The 16,559-nt window shown below is 46.4% G+C and overlaps 1 protein-coding gene across 3 annotated transcripts; it reads left to right on the top strand.

The window, feature by feature from the left end:
* Nucleotides 1-744: 744 nt before the first annotated feature.
* On the top strand, nucleotides 745-16,559 carry rabgef1 (RAB guanine nucleotide exchange factor (GEF) 1). 3 transcript variants are annotated; one of them, XM_035434232.1, is made up of 11 exons: nucleotides 745-891; nucleotides 5,662-5,844; nucleotides 6,652-6,821; nucleotides 8,528-8,638; nucleotides 9,179-9,199; nucleotides 11,210-11,376; nucleotides 12,058-12,139; nucleotides 13,356-13,488; nucleotides 13,804-13,895; nucleotides 14,601-14,857; nucleotides 16,118-16,559. In XM_035434232.1, the coding sequence occupies exons 2-11, from the start codon at nucleotides 5,666-5,668 to the stop codon at nucleotides 16,520-16,522; spliced, it is 1,617 nt and encodes a 538-aa protein (XP_035290123.1). In that variant the 5' UTR covers nucleotides 745-891; nucleotides 5,662-5,665; the 3' UTR covers nucleotides 16,523-16,559. The 3 variants fall into 3 exon arrangements, with proteins under 3 accessions (XP_035290123.1, XP_035290121.1, XP_035290122.1); XM_035434230.1 differs by lacking the exons at nucleotides 8,528-8,638; nucleotides 9,179-9,199 and having other exon boundaries at nucleotides 16,118-16,557; XM_035434231.1 differs by lacking the exons at nucleotides 8,528-8,638; nucleotides 9,179-9,199 and having other exon boundaries at nucleotides 761-890; nucleotides 5,657-5,844; nucleotides 16,118-16,558.

Here is a 16,559-nt window from a genome sequence, read left to right as displayed (position 1 = left end):
CCAAATTTAGCTTCATGTATAATTATTCTGGAGGCTGCCACTAAAATTTAGTGTTGATAGTTTAAATTCTGTATGAACGACATCCCCCAGTGTCATAAATCCTTTTCTCTCGAAAATCCAACAGGAAAAGGGAAGAGTAATATATTATGCTGTACTGTACATATAAAAGCCTATGGGCGTCTTTAAATGAAGATCAACTGATAAAATGCTTGCCGACACGTGTTTGATATTATGTATTTGTGTGACTGTAGCTCGCAATGGCTTGGTATGTAAAGCGCATATCATAAAAACTTGCAATAACCAGACATATTTTGTACACAGTTTCGTAGTCATTCACATCCAAGGCGATGCATGAGACACTCTAATTTCAGCTCTATAGTTTGTCCACCATTGTTATTGCAAGCGTGCACAAATATGGAAATGCAAGAACTTTTCCGTTTTCACATGACCAACAAAATCATGATAAAACGCTGGATACATGTCTCAGAAACGTTAAACAACGTAAACTAAGATGTGTAGACCGTCTTATGAACACAGATTAGAAGGCGCGGATTTATAACTCAGTGCGTATTGAGACGGAATTTCCCAAAAAAAGATACATACACTGCCACTCTAAACTTGTGAGGATAAAGCAAACTCAGGTACAGGAGACTTGTTCCTGATTTGTAATGTTATTATTTTTAAGCCAGTATGTGTGCGCGCGTGGGCGTGTGCGTGCAATCACGGTCCAATCACATATGACGCTAGGTGTTTCACGAAGCGTCTTACGTAAACAGCTAGGAGGAAAAGGCCGATGGTCTATTTTACCATAACCGAAGCTAGTGTTCCCAATGCGGAGAAGGTGAAGCCGAGCTGTCCGAAGCGATCGAGGATCACTTCCACCTTATAAAGGCGAGCATGCACGTTAGTTTAATGAATGGATGATAATACATATAAAGAGCGGTGCTGTACATGATTAGCTACGGTTCAACGTGAATGCAGTTATGGATAGCAAGCCTGTCTTAACGAAGTATAGCTAGCTTCCTAACGGGTAGCGAGCTAGATGAAATGGAAGAAAACAATCCAGCCTGTCCCACTTTTTTTCTGGGCCCAGGAAGAGTGTAATTGGAACACTGTCATTGTTGCTGGTCAAATAGCTTGTTAGCTACCTGTGTAATTTAGCTGTTAAATGTTAAATAACTAATTTGACTTATCTGTCTATCGAGTTGGTAATCTATGCATATTGTTAAGAAAAGCTGCAGAGCTAGCTTATTATTTGTAAGTGATACAGAATAAGCGGTTAAGTAGATTCCATCAGTATAACTTGTATGTTAACCTTCGCTGGAGCCATCTAAAGCGCAATTAATTATTACGGAATTTCCGTTGTGCAGCATTTTATCAGTCTAAGCTATCTTGTTAACTAGCGTGTCATGCATGTCCTGTGTTCGGGGGATCTGTCGCCACGGGATTAATAGGATAGTCTAAGTTTGTGTTTTGTCGTATGCCCATGTTTGTCTGCGCTGGTGTTCCAAGTGTATTCTAATAGCATATTTTGCATTTGCGGTGTTTGTTAGCTAGCTTGCTCATGGGTTTTGGTTGCAATCTCTGAAAAGGTCAGCTTGTTTGTTTCAGCTTGCTCTTTCTGTCCTCAAAGAAAATACCATTAATTCTGTATCACTAACAACAAGAATGCATTCATTCATTTCATAAATAAAATGCACATTTAGCAGACATCTGCTAATAAGAATACTGAATGGGAATGCAGTTCAAAAAAGATGTAGGTTACTGAACCTTGAAGTGGAGTTATGATTCATATTAAAGCTATTTAAGATGCAAATAAATGGACAGAATAGATGGAAAGCCTTATTTATTGGAGGGGGAAATCCGGAAAGATAAGTTTGAGGTGCTAGTTAGATAAGGTGTGGACTCGAGGAAAAAGTAGTACAGAAAGGAATTCGGAGTTTCACGTACATTTTCACACGGTTGTAGGCAGCTCTATAACTGCACGGAACATACGGTCGTTGTGGTGTTGTTTCTTGTAGGCCAGTTTAAATTTTGTGTTTTTGTCTTTTTTAAATGAACTTTTATTTACTAATTTACTAATTATTCATGGAGCTTTAGACATCATAATTACAACAAGGCATCATATTAATAGTGTGTGTCAGTAGCCTGTCGATAATGTGCTGTAATGTGTGAAATTTTTTCTTTTTTTCCTTTTGTGGTGTTTGCAGAACAGGCACAGCGCTGTAATCGTTTCAGCCCGTCCCCCACCTTATTTCTTGTTGTCAGTGTGGTGTTATAGTAGTGTTAGTGTTGTGTCGTGTTAGTGAAGTGTTATGGTAGTTGTGGTGTTAGTGTAGTGTGGTGTTAGTGTAATTTAGCATTAAGTAGTCTAAGTGTAGTGTTATGGTAGTCGTAGTGTAGTTGTAGTGTAGCTGTGGTGTTAGTGTGGTTGTAGTGTCAGTGTAGTGTAATACACTGCATAATACATCCATTCTTGTCCACCAAAGCAAGTCAGAAATGACCTTGAGGAAAAATCTCCATGAATAATGGTGGCTTTTTTCTTTTCTTTTTTTTAGACAAAATGGGCAGCTGATGTGTCTTGGTGTTGTCCTTGTGTTTGTCTCAACTCTCTCTATTTGACATGGATGCATTCTGTGGAAACACTGCAGTTTCAAAAGGGATGAAAGAAGACCTAATGTCTTTCTAAGGCCAGTTCAACAGTTCCTGGCTGAGAATTGTTGAAAGGCATATTATTATGGGAACATCCCACACTGTGGTTTAGCGGCTACAGATATAAGCTAAATTTTATAAAGCTAAGTTTCACTTCTCATATGGCCACTGGTTCTCACCAGTAAGCAAATTCGCGTGAACTGATTCAGCAGTTGTCCAGCTGGCGTAATATAGGCTATAGTTTTCGAAAATGACGCATAAGATATGTTGGATAGCCTTCTTGTTAGTGCTGAGAAAATAAATCTTTTAAGTCTCCAAGAAGTGTGTGACGCTAATGTACAAGGAAACCTCTTGCGGTGTTTGTTTTCCCCACTGGCAAGTAATAGGAGGGCTCAGGTGTTTTTTGCCTGCTCCTTCTGTCTTGCTCCACTACGTCACGTGCTTGCACAAGCCAGGATAAGCAAATAGCGCCGCAGAAGCAATCGACCAAAGCACCTTAGCACTGCTGCTGTATGCGGAGGGAAGATGGCTGACATGCACTGTTCGGACTGTTCTGCGGTTCATCGCATGGTCAGCTCCTCACTTGAGCAACAGGATCAAAGGAAACCATGGTCACCTGTGTCAGCAGATTTCCTAGTAACGAGGATGATGCTATACCTGATGAATACTGTGGGTCTTTTGTCAGTTCCAGGTTGTTCTAATGGTTAACTTTGAAACATTATTGTAGGAAGCATTTGGTTGTATAAAAACAAAACCACTTTAGTTGACTGCTAAATCAAAAATGTTTTTTTACAATCATTTGTTGTCGTAAAAATGCGCTGATTTTATAAGGCGCTAGAAAATGACTGGAAGCAACTTGTTTGTAGGAAGGACAGATGTTTATGTTGTCTTCCTTTGTTACTGTAAGTGGTATACAGAATACCTAGGAAGCATTATTCTTATAAGGTCTCATATTAGAGTATTGTTTATGGAGACGGAAACCCTCAGACTAATTTGGGTGCAGTAGATGACCAAAATCAATCGCATAAGGCAACGCGTCTGAAAAATAAAATTTCTTCTCCTCCTTTAATCCATAATATGAGTGATTCATTACATGTCCTGTGTGCGGTGCATGTTCGCCATATCTTGCTGTGAAGATAAGCTTCAGCTGTGTGTCTCTGATGTCTTTTAAGGAAGTTATTTTTGAGAGGGTTTCATCCTTTTTATCTGTCGCGTTGCGCCACAGAATGTTTGTTTCTCTCTTAAGTCCCGATGGATTCCCAGCAGTGCAGTGACTGTCACACGGGATGTTCACTTTGTAATCATGTAAATGTGCGCATGACACATTTACCATATGAGGCAGTGGTCTCCAACCTTGGTCCTGGAGAGCCACAGAGTCTGCTGGTTTTTGTTTTCACCTTAAAATCAGCACCCAATTGAGACCCAAGATACCAGGTGAGTTGAGTTAACTGTGTAATCAACTGCTCTATTTGATTCATGAAGTGCAGAGTCACTATGAAAACCAGCAGACCCTGTAGCTCTCCAGGACCAGGGTTGGAGACCACTGATATGAGGACTTAAAGGAAATAAAGGGCTTGCGTGTTGTTTTGCATTTTTATTTTACTGTGGCTACTTTGCATGCATTGTTGCCGGGCTGCATGAGCCTCCAGTCAATCGCAGGACGTGTATTAGTACTGCGGGGTTAAGCTGGCCTACTCAGAAACCGTTGTGGACGACTGAAGAAACCGAAAGGAAATTTTGCATCGGAGGTCATCTGTGTCTTTATGAATCTGTGAAGGATGTCAAAGAACGGGAATGACGGCATATTTAGGCCTGTGTGACGCATTGTTCCCTTTTCTATCTTAAGAAGCGCTTCTGTTTAGCTCTCAAGCTTAGGCTCGGCTGGCAGCCAATAGGAATTTACCGTTAGCCATGCAAAAATGTCATATGAAGCTCAGAAGTGGGAAGTGGACGTGATTGGACGTTTGTGTGTGTGTGTGTGTGTGTGTGTGTGTACGCTGCGCTTTGGGGCCGACGCCGATGAATTGTCCCCTTCGGGACTGCGCTGGTGTCCTCTGAGCCTGGGTTTGCCGAGTCAGCGTTGTGAAATATTAATGTCGGAGTGGCTTTCCTTCCTGCCTGCCGCGCTCGTTAATTGACCCCGGGGTCCAGCGGCTTTCTGTTTCGATCATCGGCTCTGTCGTGGCTGCGATGGAAGAAGCTCACTCTTAAACAGGCTTTGTCCTCAGGCCGTATTTATGAATCCCTTCAGAGTCAGAGTGCTAGCCTAGCGTCAGTTTTTTGTAGCTTTTTTGAGCTCATAATGGGTAAGGTTAGGACGTGGACAAAGGAAACCTGACTCTAGATCAGCGCTCATGCTCTGAGAATGAACACAAGCTCAGCTCTTGTTTTTCAGTGAAGAAGAGAGAAACTTATAAACAAGTTCCTAGTATTAAATGTGCACTTAGGTTATAGATTTGCCTTGTGTAGCCCATTAGTCTTAGTGTCCAAAGCCAAAGTGGCTTTGGATACTAAGCAGTCATGTTGTGTTTGTGCTGTCCCTCAGCTTTCTTGAGTTGTGTATGATGGGGTTTGCCTAGCGAAGGCACAGCGGATTCTTCTCGCTGTTATAATTCTTTGAGCATGTCTCTCGAGTACCAGTTTTCAACATGGTCTTGGGGGGGGAAGGCCTTAACCTGTAAATGACCTTCTAAAGTAAAGCTTCTTGTTTCGAGTGACTTGTTTGCAAGTTCAGAGGGTATTTTGATAGTACAAGCAGAAGCCGAATGACCTGGGAAATGTTTCACTCTGCTTTCTAACTTGGTGCCACTTAGACCTTTGTGGTCATCAATTAGGTTGTGAGAGTTGCAGTGGCAAGGACCAACTTCTCTTTGTGGTGTTTTTTGCTATGAAGAGAGTTTCTGGGGGAAGTAACCCCCGTGGATGAGTGATGTTTTAATGGTTCAGGGTTGACCGTTTCTCATTGGGCCCCGTCACTGACTTCTTGCTCTGTGGTGTCCCGCCGGGCAGAGAGATGAGCCAGAAGTCGGAGCGCAGGGGGATCCACGTGGACCAGTCGGAGCTCCTGTGCAAGAAAGGATGCGGTTACTACGGCAACGCGGCCTGGCAGGGCCTGTGCTCAAAGTGCTGGAGGGAGGAGTACCAGCGCGCCCGGCAGAAACAGATCCAGGAGGACTGGGCCCTGGCTGAGAAGTGAGAGGCTCCGTGAGCTTTGCTCTTTCCGCTCTTAGGACCTTACGCTGGCACCACAAGAAATTCCATTAATATTCAGTGACTGAGACCAAGGACGTAGATCGCTTTTCAACTTTTGGTGGGTGGGGGACGGCAAACAGGACAGAATTTTCTTTTGGGTGTTTTTCTTGAGGGGGGACACTAACAATACCACCCAGTGAAACATCTTAATAATGGGGAGGACCATTTGATGTTTTCTGAAAGTTAAGGGGTTCATGTCCCCCCCCCCCCTCATTCTCCCAGGGATCTAGGGCCATGACAGTGACTAATGTGCATAAATCAGCATAAAGCCTGTGGTGTCAGACGACCTGTCATCATTCATTTACTTGAGCATGTCCCGTATTGCATTATCATGTGGGACATGTTGATTTTGAATGAATTATATTAAATCAGTGGTTCCTAAGTTATGTGTTGATTTTTGGTGGGGTTCAGGTAGGTCACAAGATGCACATAAAAATGATTTCACACACACACACACACACTGCATACATTATAATCACACCGATCAAACACTGCAGATATTGCATGGAAAATACATGTTGTATTGACCCATTACAGAAAGGGGGAGTGTCACAGTAAATATGTTCAGTTATTCATTTGGTCATTGGCTCAGAAAGTTTGGGAACTCCTTATTGAATGACTGATGTGTACAGTCTGCTGTGGTCTTCAGTGATGTCACGGGACATGGGGCCCTCTCAGTGTTGGGCCTGTATGGTGAAGGGCCAGGAGTAGGGTGGGGGTAATGCTTCACCCTTTGCCCTGTCCCAGGTTGCAGAGGGAGGAGGAAGCGGCCTATGCCAGCAGCCAGGGGGCGCAGTCCCAGCCCTCTCTCACTCCCTTCTCCAAATTCGAGGAGAAGAAGACCAACGAGAAGACCCGCAAAGTCACCACCGTGAAGAAGTTCTTCAGCCCGTCCTCGCGCACCGCACCCAAGAAAGGTACTTAGCGTGGGGGGAAATGGGTGCTGGGGGCTGTTTTTAAGGGTACCTTTGTGTATCCATTTTAGATAGGCAATTTATAGATATGCTGTGATCTAATCTGAACTCTTGTGATGGATGGCTGTCATATTTTTTTGTATGTTCATAGGTTTTAGTCAACAATTATTTATTACTCCAGGCATGTTTTTTTATTGCCTGTGTGGGCTCATGCTCTTGGATAAGTTGGATCATGAAATTTATAAAGTGGAATGTTGTGCCATTTTATAATCAGAAACTCATTTGTGCTTTCACTTTCACTTTCAAGTTCATGCTGTTCTGTGTAGAGCGTTTCACCACGTCACACTTGTGTTCTACGTGAACTCTAACCTGCACAAGTCTTGTTTGTGTTTAGGTATAAAATAGTAGGTATAGCAGGTCCAGATGTGTGGGTATCGTTCATTCACATCAGTTTGAGTGACAGCTGGGGGCTGGCCTGTGTGCCTCCGTGCCTGTTTCCTTGGTGATCGCTGGGCAATCTTGTGAGATCTCCCCGCATGCTTGATCATTAACCTCTTCTGCACTTCAGCCCTGTGTGTGACTGAATAGCTCTAGTGCTTTCATCACAACTGCTACTTCAGTCAAAACTCGGATACGTTTGCCCTGACCAATCAGAACTCTTATGTGCTGGCCTAGACCAATCAGAACTCTGATGTGTTTGCCCTGGCCACTCCATTTCTGTCTCTAATGAACCCTAGCAGTGGATGGAACTGAATGGGCGTGGGCATGTCATATGGGGTAATACTGAGTCAGATGGAGGATCTGCTCTCTCTGAGCAGGGGTTGCACCCAGACTGGGGTTGCATTATACCTCTCACACCCTACTGTCTCCTGGATACTTACACACACACACAGACACACACACACCACTCCTCCTTCCTCCCTCCACAGTCACACCTAACTGATCTTCACCCCTCAGCCCAGTGTCACACATTGGGCTTGCAGATGCCTGACTCATCAGCTTTGGCAGGGATCTCCGGTGTGTCTAATTTTGGAACGGCCAGTCAGGCGTCTGGTTTCCTTCAAGGGCTGCCTCTGTGAGGCCTAATCGATAAGACCTGCAGGAGCTTTCCGGCGAGAAGGACGCCACTGCCAGACGCAGACTGTTATAGCAAGGGCTGTTGCCAGAAGGTCGTTTCTGTCACCTTTTCCATCTTTATGCGCCTACTGTTCATTCTAGAAGGGACCTCTCGTCCTTTCAGTTGTCCCTGCTGATTGGGTGAAAGCCAGGTATTGAGGACAATGTGGAAGCCATCTCCAACATTGTGTTTTCTCTCATCTTTTTTTAGTTAAATTCTTTTTGGAGAAACTTTCTGTTGCAGTCACTGTAAACAGTCATTCATTCATTAATTCATTCATCTTCCCACCATTTCTTTTTTTGTTTTCCTTTTCTTTTACAACCCCTTGAACATGTAATGGTTTCCATAAACCAAACCTCTCTCCACCTCCATTTCCACATCCCAAAATCCTCTGTGTCATTTTTTTTCCTGTGTTGTCATTCCCCGAATCCACACCCATCTCGCATGCTCTTCCCGCCTGGCTCTTGCCCCCACCACTTCCTGTGGGTTTCCCCCCCAAAAAAAACCCCCCTTACCCCCACCTCATCCCCCTGGCCCCGCCCTCCTCCATGGTGTGTGGTGCCTCACCTGGCCCGCTGCGGGTCCGCTGCAGCCCCCAGTGAGAAAGTTGGGAAGGTGTCGGTTGAGCGCCATGGAGACGCTCTTCTCCGGGACCTGAGGGGCATGTTTTCTCAGCCCTGGGAGATGATGTCACCTGCCGAAGGTAACCAGTGCAGCCGGGCGGAAGATTTGGGAGGGGTGGGGGAGGGGACTCGGGCTGCCACTTCAAGGTGTCAGCCTGATGTGCCCCCCCCCCCCACCCCTGCTTTCTATGGCCTGTTGGGAACACAGAGTACTCTCACCCTCCCTCCCTGGCCTGGAAGTGTTTTACGTGCTTTCTGCATCTCTAGCACTTTTTGAGTAGCTACTGAAAGCTCATTGGTTGAGAAATTCCATTGTCAGCCAGATATTAGCCCACTTTGTGTTTTTTTATGTTTTTGTGTTTGTGTTTGTGTGTGTGTGTGTGTGTGTGTGTGCCAGCTCAATGGCAGTGTAGTGGTCATCTAGATCCCAGCATGCCCATTTGTACAGCATCCTGAGTGCTTTGTTCTGGTTTGACCTTGGGTTGGTGGACCTGGGGTGTTTTGTGTGTGTGCTTTTTTTGTTTTTTTGTCATTGTGTGTTGATTCATGCTCATTGTTTACCTGTTTGGCTTCCCCCCCTCACTCCCCCATCCCACCCCCCTGTGTTGTCACGGTGACAGCGCTAGCGGGCAGGCTGAGAGGTGGGTGTCGATTGTGTGTCCGTCATCCAGTGGTGTCCATGTAGAACGCTTACGCTGCCTAGTGACCTGGACCACATAGTCCTCCTCCCTTAATCAACATGTTTTTGATACCCTGTACTATTGTAGAGACCTCCAAAGAGTTTTGCTTTGCCTACGTACTGTAGCTCCAAGCTGGGTTATTACAGGATTCATAAGTTCTGGTCCGTTTTCAAGACTGAAGGAAGGTTCTGATTCGATCATATTTGATTACATCAGATCAGCTTTATTGCCTACCTGTTGAAGCAACTTCACCATGACTGAAGTTGCAAACAGTTACTTTAAATAGTCACTTTAACACAAAACTTGCAATTAAACAAAAATCCAAGATGGTAAATGTATCATAAACTGTGTATTTGTGGGCTTACATTCCAGTTATACTGAATTCCATCAGTAAAGATTATTTAACTGCAGCAGTACTCTGTCTCATTTTCATGATTACAGATGGGATAAAATTAAAGTTCTGCACCACGAGGACAATTAATATACACATAATGTACATTTTTAATTTCAGTCTGAATTTATCAAGGTTGTTGCAACTGGTTTGAAAAACTTCTTTCTCTCAGATATTTTAGATCACTGAACCAACAGATAAACTGCAACGCTTTTCAGTCCTCGGTACGACGAATCAATGTACACAGTTCTTTTTCCATCTTCACAACATGTCTTTGTTTTCTTTGACGTGATTGGGTCGTAGAAACTTCTGTTACTGTATGGGAATTGATGCTTTACATTCCTTTCTCACAGAACAAACGATGGTTCTGTGGTAGTTGGTTATTACCAATTCATTAATGGCAGCATACTTGCTAATTATCAAACAATTCTTGCCTGAGAATTTGTTTAAAGGTGTGCAACTTTTTGATACTTGGTCAGATACCAGGAAGAGAACAAATGAAATATGTACAAAATATAAATATCAGTGTGTGTGAGTCTATCCCTCATGCACTGTAGGAGCTTGAAGGCAATATGTGTGAATTGTCTAAAAAAAGATTGTCTAGTGTTTTATTTTGAAATTTATTTGGCTTTGGGGGGTGGAGTCTGTGGACATTGGTTTTAATCATCATGAAATGCATACATTTACCAAATTTTTTCAACCAAGTATTAAATCATTTGTTTTATGTTACAGAGACACATACACACCAAAGTAAGAAAATACCATCACATTCAGTTTCAGTTTTTTGCAAATGTATCACGGGATCGTTCAGTGAAATGGGACAGACTTTCTGTCTTGCTGGAGTTCATTCAGAGTTTATGCATGCTAGGCGATTTGTGTGCTTGCTTGTAGCACTTCTGCTCTCCCCCCCCCCCCCCCCCATGACCGTTAATAACAGGGATATTCCACACAGCGGCAGTTTCCTTCGCGCGTGACGGACGGCCGAACCGAAACATTGTGGTTTTCTCGCTCCGATTCAGCAGCTTGTCACGAGCAGCAGCAGTTTCCTGCAGCGGGAACGTCCCTGGTGTTGCCCTTTAAAGGAGCGGGTGGCTACGCTTTAGCCATGCGGAGAAAATTGTAAAAAAAAAAAAAAAAAAATTAAAAATTCAACCGTTAGCCTTCGGCTTCAACCATTAGCAAGACATGCCTTTTCCATTAGACATGTCTAGCTAACGTCTGCTAGCAAATCCAGGGTTGGGCAGTGTGATGCTGACCCGATGTCGATGCATTAGTTCCACAGTGCAAATGGAATTTATGGTTGAATATTAGGCCATAGCTTCTTGTGAACTTGTTTCCATGAAACGCTGTGAAATATTGTGTAATTAGGTCTGTAAAGAAAGAAAGGGACAGATTTATGGCTGCATTCTGGCTTGTTGTTAGCTTGTGCTACTTTTAGCGCTCCAGGCCTCCAGCTGTAACTCACAGTTAACTTGGGTGCTTTCCGGCTTCTCTCAGCACAACGTTGGTGCCGAGGGTCTGTGGCACACTTATTTTTTTTTTTGGGTCTGACCCTTGTCATCCGGTGCCTGTACCCACAGAGTCCCACGAGGGGAAGACCCCCAGCCCCTCCATCACCCGGCAGTCCAGCATCGAGACGGACCGGGTCTCCCGGGACTTCGTGGACTTCCTGAAGAACCTGCAGAAGCCGGGCCGGGAGATCCACAAGCAGAGCCGGGCCTTCATCGAGAACATGGCCAACAAGAAGGTGAGCCCCCCCCCGTTTGGGCCGGCGAAGGCCACAGAGAGCTCATAACCTCATGCTCGTTTACCTGCCGTGCTGTAGGGACCGCGTGTATCACCTGGGAAACGCCTGAGCACTGCTGTTCATTAATTCTCATTAATGTGTCGCATTTCCCCTGACGGCTTTGAAAACGTGAGCAGTTAGTGACACAACAGGTGCCTGGTTCCAGGAGGGGGGGTGGGGTGTGGCAATGAGGTGGCTGCACATGCCCCGCAACAGCGGGGCCAGCCCTACAAACTCGAATGTCTGTGAGTGAGTGACTGAGTGAGTGATGAAGTGACACCATTGGTCGGCCGAGTTATGAAGTTATACCATTGGTCGGCCGAAGAGGTCCAGCCACATACTAGGTTTTGACCTGGTCTTGTTTTCAGTTATGTTGTGTGCTTTGGGGGCTGCCTGTGGGGAGGGTCTTCATTTTCCGGCAATCATAGAATAGAGAATGGAAAGTGCAGGGGGGTTAGTGGTATGCCGTTGTACTGTATAATCTATGGTATTCTCTATGGTGTTATATTTGCTGCTCGCTCACGTTTCCAATGCTGTCATCTTCACAGTTCCACAGAGCGCTCACAGCTGCATTTTCAGTGTCTGATGTGAGCCGCCATTGATCTGATCACTTGTGCCTGACCTTTCCCCCCTGCCTTCCAGGACCTGGGTGCCGATGAACTGTCGGAGTGCGTCCAGGACTTCTACCAGAACATGTCCGACCGCCTGATGACCCACTTTAAAGGTAGACGCACCTGTCCAGGCCCGAGACCCAGCTTGCTGCTTGTGGATAAATAGTGGGGGAGAAAAAAAAACCTGAATCTGCGTCCAGAGAACTCAGCCAGCATTTGACTATTATTAGAATGTGACCGGTTGTTCACTGTTCAACAGCAGCGATGGATATCCTGCACAGATTTCCTTTCTAATTGCTGTCTCCTGCAGTCAGCCTGCGGGAAATGAAAGAGCCCCTGTGCAGCAGCAGGTGGTGAGATCAGCTGAGACCGAAGAGGGGAAATTACCTAATTAAAGCCTATCGATAAGCCTATCTGGCTAATGCCCGTCGTTCCCGGTGGCTAATCCGAGATGCGGCTGAGATGGTGCTGACGTCATCAGTAACTCCCGAGGGCGTTCCCCATTGACGCCGTTATGATCTGACAGTTCTTTACTGTTGCGTCCGGACTGACGGAGAAGCGTACGTCACGTCAGATCTCCTCGGCCGTTATTTGTGGTACGCCGCTATTTGCCATCGCCTTATTCACGGGAAACGGAGTACGGTACACCCCCTGCGGTTTAAATGACCCGACAAAGCCGAGCTCTGTAACCCAGCTGCCAAAACTGAATTTGAAGAGCGTGACTGGCTATCTGTGACGTGATGACATCATAGAGGCATCGTATTGTCAGCTTTACCCGGCTAAGGCCACTGTAATGGAGGGGAGTACAGGGACGTCTTAAGTTCTCATGTAAAGGCCTTTGAGAAGTAGCCGTGCAATTCTGGAATTCAGCAGAATGGGAACATTGCCTCATTAATTAATACATTATTTTTGATGTGGGTGTCAATTCAAAAGCCAGATTGAAATCTGCATACTGAAGACATGCGCTGGGTTTTTATTTTCACATATTTCCCCTCCTAACGTTTAACTGTTACAACGGCTGTCCAACCAGTCTCAGCTGTCCAACCGGTTATATATACACCAGCTTTCTCTGCCTGAGGCCAGACAGTTATCGTGGTGCTCGATAGATATCGCTCTGGATTCCGTAAGACGTCTCGACCAATAGCAGTGGTGACTGATGTCGGACCTCGCTGCTGTTGCACAGAATGGGGCCGAGGGGGGGGATTACACCGCACTGACCCGCCGCCGACCTAACGCTGACCGCCCTGACCTGCCGCTGACCGCGCTGACCTAACGCTGACTGTCCTGACCCGCCGCTGACCGCGCGACCGTTTGTCTGCGTTTGCCCAGGGTCCACGGAACGCGTGGAGCGAGTGATGGACCAGGTCGAGAAGTACATAATGACACGCCTGTACAAGAACGTCTTCTGTCCCGAAACCACGGACGACGAGAAGAAAGACCTGGCCACGCAGCACAGGATCAGGTCTGCCTGCTGCTGTGCAGCGTGGGTGGAATGCATGTAGTACACAGACAGCCATTTTCAATCTACCGCAGTTGAAAAATGTATTAAATGCGGATGTCAATTCACCTTTCAATAAATATTAGATTAAACTTGCAGAGGGAAGATAATATGTATGTAATGGTATGAATGGTGTCTCAGCAGGCTGACACTGTCCAGGCTGTGCTATAATGGAGTATCTCACTCTGGTGTGTCTGTGTGTGTGTACACGTGTGTGTGTCTGTGTGTGTGTATACGTGTGTGTGCGTGTGCGTGTGTGTGTGTGTGTTTGCTCTGCAGGGCTCTGCACTGGGTCACTATTCAGATGCTGTGTGTCCCCGTCGATGAGGAGATCCCTGAGGTGTCAGACAACGTGGTAAAAGCCATCACAGGTGCGTCACTATGGCGATCTGTCATGTACTGATCCCACACTCATATTAGCATTTTTAATGTGGTTTGGCTCTCTTTCTCATCTTTGGGATGTACTTCAGTGCAATATCCTGGTTTTTCCTCGCTTGGAAAAAATACATCTTCATTCCACGTAATTGTAGATTACATTGCTTTAGTTGAAATAATTTTCTCAGTCTATTGGCTTGTTTGGAGAATAACTTAAAAGCTACAACCTGTAAGTCAAACTGGGATTTCAAGCCCTTGTATGTATTTTTGCAGCCTTCTCCTCCTCTCGTGTTTGAATGCAGACTGTTCCTCTTAAGGGAACTGAACTATAACCTTGAAGTCTGCACTACCCCAAAAAAGTGCAGCATTCTTTCCACTACAGACAGTCATTTTCATTTCATTTAACTGGAAGGGCGGGGACAATCTGAGGTCTAAAGATTTTGATGAAACGGTCATGTGGGAACTATTTACAGTAAAGTGTGTCAGAGGTTGTTTCGCACCAGAAAAAGACTGAAGTAATCCAGGAAAATTTCATGTAGTTTTCGATACAGTTGATGTGCTTTATTTGCTATTGATATGACCAGAGAATTAATAGGTTTTTCCTCAAAGTTTTGCTTGTTTAGCGATTGCTTATCAGTTGTCCAATGGAGGCAGGTCAGAGTTTGTTTAAAACTTTTTTCTTTTTTATTTTTCCCCGGCAGATGTCATCGAGATGGACTCCAAGCGCGTTCCCCGGGACAAGCTGGCCTGTATCACCCGCTGCAGCAAGCACATCTTCACCGCCATCAAGATCACCAAGAACGAGCCGGCGTCGGCCGACGACTTCCTGCCCACCCTCATCTACATCGTCCTGAAGGCCAACCCTCCGCGCCTGCAGTCCAACATCCAGTACATCACCCGCTTCTGCAACCCCAGCCGCCTCATGACCGGCGAGGACGGCTACTACTTCACCAACCTGGTGAGAGAGCGACCGCGCCGTCCGCTTTGGCGCGTAGGCGGACGGAGAGGGTGGAGTGCTGCGTGCGAACGTGCAGACTCCAGAGTTGCAGACTGACCTGTCAACCGATGGAACGTGAAACGGGGGCCAATGATAAGACGGTCACAGCAATGGAGGCGCATCGTACAGCAAACTAAATAAATCTGCGGCTGTTCTGCTGAGGGCCAGATTAGTGCGGGTTTGATTATGAGATTCTGCAGCACTTTCAGAACGTTCTAGAAACAATAAATGAACTTTACCTCTGAGGAGTGTCTAGACCTCAGTGTGAGGCCACTTTATAATGCCTATGACCTTTTGGACGGTCAGTTGGCGCCTATAGCTAAAGCGGCTAAAGCGTTGGTTAACAGGAATTGAACTCTGACTGCTGACTGTGGCTGGGAGCCCTGGAGGGCTGTGGGTAACTGACCACAGGACGGAGGGAGGGAGGGCGGATGGAGGGAGGGAAGGAGGGAAGGAGGGAGGGGTTTTATGTGACAGTGCAATCGCCACGAATGGAGAACCACAGTTTTTTGTCCACACCCATTTCAGAGGGTCTACACTCTCCCAGAGTAATGGTGCTTCTGTGATGGGGCAGACCCACAATCGCAGTTGCACATTATATCGATGTAAAACCGAAACGGTAATGATATACATTCACTGTGATTAAAGAGATGATGACAGCTTTTGCACTGTTAGCTATATCTCTGGGTTATATTCAGAGGGTAAATGTTGGGCCAAGTCTAGCGGAAACAAAAAGAATAATGCAAGTGAAGACAGCGCCTGCAGTAATGGTTCAGTGGTTCCAGTGATTCATCAGCAGGCGAGCGGCGCTGTGACTTGTACACCGTCCATCAGGTGGAACGTGATTTGACACCCTTCAGGACAAGAGCGCTGTTTGTTTAATTAATCGCAGGGACCGTTAAAAACAGGTTGCGGGCACATTCTTTTTCCTCAGTTGCGCTGTTCCTGTTTGTGCAGTAGGCTGTCAGTGCTCAGTGTTTATCCACATTCAGACCTTTCCCTTCACTTGCAGTTTATTTATTTATTTTTTTTAAACCTCCATTTTAATTTTTTTTCACACTGCTGGGTGTGCATATTTTGTCTTTTTTCCAGTGACTCCCTGGTGGAGGTGAGCGTGTGCTTGCGCACTGTTTCAATGTCCCTGTGATTCATTAACGCACAGGTGGCATTTTCAGTCATAACCAGTCCAGTGACGCCTGTCCCCTGTGTCCTATCCCACAGTGCTGTGCGGTGGCCTTCATTGAGAAGCTGGACGCCCAGTCCCTCAACCTGAGCGCCGAGGACTTCGAGCGCTACATGTCGGGGCAGGCGTCGCCCCGGAAACAGGAGGCGGAGGCGTGGCCCCAGCCGGGCCCTGCAGGGGGGAGGAGCCCCGGGCTGAGCCAGGCGTACCGGAGCCTGGACCAGCTGACGGGGCTGGGGGCGCGGCACGACCGGGTGCTGGAGGGGGCGCGGGGCCTGCAGAGCGACCTGATCGGCTGGCAGGAGAGCGTGGAGCGGGAGGTGCGGGAGATCCTGGAGAAGTACCCGCTGGAGATCCGGCCGCCCGCCTCCGCCATCGACTCCGACAACGTGGAGAACGACCGGCTGCCCCCGCCGCTCCAGCCTCAGGTGTTCGCTGGCTGACCCCCCCTCTGCCCCGCTGCCGCCCCCCCCTTGCCCA

The sequence above is a fragment of the Anguilla anguilla genome, chromosome 9 (assembly GCF_013347855.1).
Source record: "Anguilla anguilla isolate fAngAng1 chromosome 9, fAngAng1.pri, whole genome shotgun sequence".
NCBI classification, from domain to species: Eukaryota; Metazoa; Chordata; class Actinopteri; order Anguilliformes; family Anguillidae; genus Anguilla; species Anguilla anguilla.
Note: the sequence above shows the minus strand (reverse complement) of the source record. Positions and strands in the feature narration are given on the sequence as shown.

Bases quoted from the DNA above. Each gene is read 5' to 3' on its own strand.
- rabgef1 (XM_035434232.1), top strand. From the start codon at position 5,666: ATGAGCCAGAAGTCGGAGCGCAGGGGGATCCACGTGGACCAGTCGGAG. The intron at 9,200-11,209 runs GTGGGTGTCGAT...CTGTACCCACAG, and splicing joins GCTAGCGGGCAGGCTGAGAG to AGTCCCACGAGGGGAAGACC. The intron at 12,140-13,355 runs GTAGACGCACCT...GCGTTTGCCCAG, and splicing joins CCTGATGACCCACTTTAAAG to GGTCCACGGAACGCGTGGAG.